Below are 6,747 nucleotides of genomic sequence, written 5' to 3' on the forward strand. Positions count from 1 at the left end.
TTAGATAGAAACCGGGCCACAGGTACCTTATACGCAGACTGCGTAGTGTCCCAAGTACCGCAGGGGCCCCTACATCTAAGGTTACTTAAGACTAAAGTGGGGGCTGTAAGAGAAGGCTAGGGGTTGGGGTCACAGAAAGATGGAGAATTGGGGATTGCTTTCAGTGTACATATACATAGTACACTTGTTTCGTATAAAGGGGCCTCAGCTAAAAATGTATCAGTGTAGAGGGCCCTTGACATAGTGACGTGTGGGAAACCCTGGCTTAATAAATATTATAGGGCCCCGACAAGCTTAGTAGCGGACCTGGATCCATTATCTATCCCGTCCCTTCCCTCTTTTATTTCACCGTCTGGTGCCTAAAACCACTTTTCCAAATCATAAGAAGCCTTATCACTTTGGAACTCAGATCTCAGATACAATTAAATCACCCTGGGGATGTAAAAAAAAAAACATTGGAAAACTCTGCAATAGTACATAAAAAAAAATTTACTTATTGTTTAAAGCAAATTTATTTTTATAATATATATTTTAATTTCTTTATATATGTTATATAGAAACAAAAGCACAAGAACCGAGACCGATATTGTGGTCTCCGTTCGCCTTTTAGGTTCCAGCTCTAGCGATTTAAGAACCGGAACCACTAGACCGATAAGAGAACAACCTGGTATAGAACTTAGGTTTATGAACATCCTTAAAAAACACCAATTAATAGTGAAAAATATGTCCGTTTAATTTTCATAATATATTGTGTTTAAGTTGCGATGTTCTTTAAGTTGTAATTTGTATAAGCAAGTGTAAAAGTAGTAAACATTAAATGAAATTGATAATTTTAAATCATGGGAGGAAGATAATGAATGCAGTAATGGAATATTCCATTCCACGGATGATGGATATATTTATTGTGTAATTTTTGCCTATTTAAAAAAATGACTAAAATATAATTATTATGCGGCAAATTATAAAGTTCAAATGCTAATAATAAATACATAATAATCCTGTAATTTTGATATATCAAAATTAAATAAAAGAATCAATGTATAATTGGTAATTAGACTGAATTTTGACAACATTTTGTTAAGAAATAATTCATTTTAAGAGGAAGAATTTAAAACTTAAGAGCGGACATTTCAATGAAGGACAATTTGATGAATATACATTTTGCCGATGTATATTTTAATTCAATTTAAAATTATAAATAGGTATTTTTCATATAGGTAAATTCATGAGTGTTCTTTTGCAGAAAAATATTTTCTTATTAATTATATTCATTAATCCTCATTGTATAAACACAGTACAGTAGTATACCGTTCGAATGTAGTTCCAATCTTTAGCATTGTAGAAATTTAAATATATTAAATAATAGTTGAACACAACAGCAAATATAACAAAATTTAAATCAGGTTTGAATAAATAACCAAAAGTGGTATATTTTATATAAGTATGTAGAGGCCATTGTGGTTTACAATAAGACATAAATCATTGTAGAAAAGTTAAAATTAGCTTTTTTTAACTGAAAATATATTAATCAGAATTAATTATTTATAGTTTTATTTAATTAAAAGGAATATTGTTTTTTAATTAAGAACATTTATCTTAATACAAAGTTTTATATTTTATATAAAAGATCAATAATCATATTTTGATATAGAGAATTTAAAGAATTTTCCTTATGTTTTACATAGTCCATTCAAACAAATTTAAATTTGAGGAATAATCAAGATCTTACTTTTCTAGGAAGCAAGGTAAACAGGTTTTTATTTTTGTTACTCTTACTACTAGACATTATTGGAAAATAACCTAAGAACATGTTTTAACCTTCGCAGTTGGTTGTCACCTTTTTGTTTGCCAATATGAGTAAAAACTGTCTAAGTATTTTTAAAAGTTCTATTCCGAACAGGAAATTTGGATTTCGTTCTTTATCTACGAACAAAGTTATCGAAAGAGAAGCCAAGTATGGAGCACATAATTATAGTCCTATTCCAATTGCCATTGCCAAAGGAAAAGGGATTTATGTCTGGGATGTTGAGGGCAAGAAATATTTCGACTTTTTGAGTGCTTATTCAGGTAATAATACTCAGCCATAAGTAATAGGCTAATAACTTTATTTTTAATTTATTAAACATAAATGCTATTTAAATCCTTATAATTTATACATATGTAACCGAAAATAAGTTAACAATGATTTAAATTATTTTTGAATATCTTATTATAAATTCATTTGTAATATAATACACATACTAATTAAATATTTTATTATAAGTTTAAATATATATGACTAGTTAATCCAATACTTGTGTCATTTTAGCTGTAAATCAGGGGCATTGCCATCCCAAAATCATCAAAGCTCTTCATGATCAAGCTGACATTTTAACTCTTACGTCTAGAGCATTCTATAATAATGTACTTGGAGAATATGAAGAAAAAGCATGCAAGTTATTTGGGTTTGACAAACTTTTGCCAATTAATACAGGTATTTTGGTAAATTAATCAAAAGATAAATTTATTTCTATAATGTATCTTTTATTTATGCAAGGAGTTGAAGCTGGTGAAACAGGGATTAAATTAGCAAGAAAATGGGGCTATTTAGTCAAAGGAATTCCCACTAATCAAGCAAAAATTGTATTTTGTACCAATAATTTTTGGGGAAGAACAATTGGAGCAATATCTAGTTCGACTGATCCAGTAGCAACAAATGACTTTGGACCATTTTTACCAGGGTATACATTTCTTAAGTTTTAAGATTGGGTTTACATTAGATTATTTCCATTTAAACTTCAGATATGAATTAGTTCCTTATAATGATCTTAATGCACTTGAAAAAGCATTGAAGGATCCGACGGTATGCTCCTTTATGGTGGAACCAATTCAGGGAGAAGCCGGTGTTGTTGTTCCTGATGATGGCTATCTCAGGGAGGTTCGTCGACTATGCACTGAAAACAAAGTATTATGGATTGCTGATGAAGTGCAAACTGGACTTGGTCGTACAGGAAAACTTTTGGCTTGCGATCACGAGAATGTTAAACCAGATATTTTATTGCTAGGAAAAGCACTTTCCGGAGGTGTTCTTCCCGCTTCAGCAGCTCTAGCAAATGATGAGGTTATGACTACATTAAAGCCAGGGCAACACGGATCTACATATGGAGGAAATCCATTGGCATGTAAAGTGGCGATGGCGGCTTTAGATGTTCTGATCGAAGAAAAGTTGTCGGAAAATGCCACAAATATGGGGGAAATTCTAAGGGGAGAGCTTAGTAAACTACCTTCTGAGATTATTAAAACAGTAAGAGGTAGAGGTTTATTCAATGCTATTGTTATTGATAAAAAGTACAATGCATGGGAAATTTGTTTAAAATTGGCTGAAAACGGTTTACTTGCCAAACCAACCCACGGCGACATTATCAGATTTTCTCCTCCTTTGGTGATTAATGAATCAGAAATACGTGAATGTGCTAACATCATCAAAAAAACAGTCGAATCTCTCAATTAGAATTTTATTATAAAATTAAAAAAAAAGTTTGTTTCATTAGGGAAGAGTCAACCCAGATAATGTCTCTGAATCTCGAAAATATAGATCCTTAATCAATTATGAAAAGGGTAAATTACTTGGAACTAATTTATTGTTGACTTCTGTTCAGGCCAGCATTCTATTCTAAATACCTATAGCAAAAACATTACAAATTCGATTTTATAATATGATAATAAATGTTTAAATATATTAATATTGTTTCATTTGTCGTACAGAGTATTTCTTAATGAATTAAATTATATCAACTCTGTTTGAAAATTGTGGATGAGGTATTGGCATAAATATAAGATAAATATCTATTCAAATATTTGACAAGGCACTAAAATTAGTTTTTTTTTTTTTTTTTTTGCTTTGATCCTTTCAAATTTGTATCAATTTGGATAATCCAAATTGATACAAGATATTAACAAACGAGTAATCTCGTTACTTCACTGTACTCTTAAATAACATTTAAAACCAAAACAACTTAGAATCGTTTAATTTGATGTAATTCGATTATAACATTTCTTAAATATTGATAATAATAATTAATGAATCAAACTAAAATATTTCTTCACAATAACAAATAAGTATTGATATAACAGCTAATATTAACAAAAGCTTAGATGGAAAGTAATATAATTTTAAGGATCCTCCTCTTCATCTTCATCTTCCTCCTCCTCATCCGCTTGATACCATTTTGGCTCAGCATAATTGTCTGGCTCACGTGCATTAGCCCCATATTTATGTGTTTTAGTAGACATAGACATGCCTTTAGTCTCTGTGGTTTCGTATCCACATTTAGGACATGGTAAGGGACTATTTTTGTCATACTTGATTCCTTTCCTTCTCACGTGATCATCGCAATAGCAAATTTTACACCTGAGACAGGAATGTTGACCAATTCTGTTACATGAAGCACATTTATAATCATCCCTTTCGAGGATCTGACAGGATGCTTGATGCTCAAATTGATCATCTTCACAGAGAAAATTGTCACAGAAAGAGCAGGTGAAGATGCGACCTCCGTGAGACCAAATACTTCTTTCACATTCGAAGCATACAGCGTCCGCTAAGGGACAGGTGCAAGGATGAACCGAGAGGCATTTGCGACCATGACATATCCAGGCCTCACAAAAGTCACAGATTGCGCCAACCATTGCCGTTCCAGAAGTAAATACTCCAGGATGCTTGATGACACAATCCCCAGTCTTTAACATGCATTTCACTTTTCCGCATTCGGCACAACATGGGAGTCGTTGTAGGGATTCACAAAAGTAGCAAAAGGCTCTATTCTTCTGAAGTCGGCCGCATTTATCACATTCCATCTTCCCATTGCATGGAGCCAGCGTGATGCAATCCTTACGAGCACGAACTCCATCACGGATGACCTTTTGACGAGCCTTCTGCTTCTCAGCCTTTTTACGTTGCCCCGTTTTCTTGTTAGGCATCTGTTAACTCTTCAAAGGAACTCGATTACCTTATAATTTATAAATAACAATATACTAAACGAATTTATTACTAGTATATATCAATGCTAATAAAAGTTTCTTTTCCTTCTCTCTCTCTCTCTTTCAGTCTTTGTCTCCCTCTCTCTCAAAGACTTATTTTCTCACAAGGCGAGTTTTCCACATCTCTCATACGTGTACACGTGAGTAGCGTATTTCAAATGGGCACTTACTATTACTTAATCAAACCTCAACAGTTTTCCTTTTTAAATTGAAGAGGTTCTGTAATTTAAAATGTGTCTTGTTTGGAGAACAGAAAGTGCCACAAAAAAATTACGTTCTTTAAAAATTTATACTATTTTAAGAGCCTTTCTTTAAATTAAATTTTAAAAGTAGGACTACGTAATTATGTTTATTTGGCATTTTTTGTCCTTCAAAATGAGATACACTAAAAAATCCAAAAATATTTTAAATCAAAAAATTAATTCTTTATTTTGAATTGGAGGTTTTAATTAGTCGACTCAAGGCCCTTTAGTTTTAATATTCTAAAGTCCACACGCACGAGATATGTGGAAACTTTCCTATACTCTCACTTTGTAGTTTATCGTCTCTCATTCTCACTTGCAATCGGAAAGTTTATTAATTATAAACTTTACTCCTTTACTCATGGCACTCCCCCACTGTATGTATGAGTTATGCCACTTGTCTTGCTGGACGATTTAGATGACGTGACATGGATCAGCCGAAAAAATTGATTGTGGCTGGCTCGATTCCCCCCCACCCCACCCAATCTCCTCCGAAGAAATCCAAAATTATATAAGGAATTATAAGAAAAAATTTAAATCTCTAAGGTTATCAGGCTTGCCTTTTGAATTTTATAAGATATTTGTAGAAAAGCTATGTCCCATCTTAGAAGCATCTTACCCAGAGATTCGGGACTTATGTTCCATTCCAAAGTTTTTGATTGAGGTTTTTTTATACTCTGATACTAAAGAAGGACAAAACCAAACTGAATATAGCAAATTATAGATCGATAACACTTCTTCATACCTAGTACAAAATTCTAACATGAATTATCAACAATAGAATAGTGCAAGTACTTTGGTCAACTATACCAGAATTATAAAAGGGCTTTATGAAAGGAAGACGAGCAGAAGACATACCAAGATCGATCCAAGACGCTATTGGTATTGATAATGTAAGTGGGAGGGACTTCTCAGTGATAATGGTGGAATTTCGGAAGCCTTAGGCTCCATCTCCCATAAATATATTCGGTAGCAGCAAAAAAGATTCGCATTTTCCCTGAAAATTATTAATATGGTAGGATTTATATTACGATACTCTTCTTCTAAACTTATCTTTTTATGATGGGAAGATTATTATGGGATAACAAGGGGATGCAAGCACAGAGATCCTTTGTCTCCAACCCTTTTTCTTATAGCATTATACTATTTACATGAAACCCTACGTTCTATCTCTAAAAATGAAATACGAACTGCGGCTCTCTTTCACGTGGATGACTTAACTGTCTACTACATGGTTTTTTTGAAAGAGATAATTTCGTATATGAGAGTAGTGTTTAGGACCCTGGAATCATTTTTTGAGCCTTCGGGTCTAGTGATCAACACCAACAATACTTGTCTTGTCTTGTCTCCACTAGAAGTTCTCCAGTAGATCAACTCTTCTTGGAGTCTCAGTAACAAAAGAGAATTGAGCAATCAGCATCAACACTAACGCGGAGAGAAACCTCGAATATATCTCTAGTATGCTAAGCACCATAAAAATATCTTA

General features: G+C 32.8%; 2 protein-coding genes across 3 annotated transcripts; one reads left to right on the forward strand and one right to left on the reverse strand.

Annotated features, from left to right (window-relative positions):
* Positions 1-855: 855 nt before the first annotated feature.
* Oat (Ornithine aminotransferase precursor) lies at positions 856-3,732 on the forward strand. The gene is made up of 4 exons (XM_040724020.2): positions 856-2,067; positions 2,309-2,473; positions 2,537-2,720; positions 2,782-3,732. Exons 1-4 carry the CDS (start codon positions 1,854-1,856, stop codon positions 3,488-3,490), a joined length of 1,272 nt encoding a protein of 423 aa, XP_040579954.1. The 5' UTR covers positions 856-1,853; the 3' UTR covers positions 3,491-3,732.
* A 268-nt stretch (positions 3,733-4,000) lies between these two features.
* Noa36 (zinc finger protein 330 homolog Noa36) lies at positions 4,001-5,959 on the reverse strand. 2 transcript variants are annotated; one of them, XM_040724030.2, is made up of 2 exons: positions 5,881-5,959; positions 4,001-4,988 (listed from the first exon to the last, which is right to left on the reverse strand). In XM_040724030.2, exon 2 carries the CDS (start codon positions 4,957-4,959, stop codon positions 4,153-4,155), a length of 807 nt encoding a protein of 268 aa, XP_040579964.1. In that variant the 5' UTR covers positions 4,960-4,988; positions 5,881-5,959; the 3' UTR covers positions 4,001-4,152. The 2 variants fall into 2 exon arrangements, with proteins under 2 accessions (XP_040579964.1, XP_040579963.1); XM_040724029.2 differs by having other exon boundaries at positions 5,822-5,959.
* Positions 5,960-6,747: the final 788 nt, after the last annotated feature.

The sequence above is a fragment of the Lepeophtheirus salmonis genome, chromosome 13 (genome assembly GCF_016086655.4).
Source record: "Lepeophtheirus salmonis chromosome 13, UVic_Lsal_1.4, whole genome shotgun sequence".
Taxonomy (NCBI): domain Eukaryota; kingdom Metazoa; phylum Arthropoda; class Copepoda; order Siphonostomatoida; family Caligidae; genus Lepeophtheirus; species Lepeophtheirus salmonis.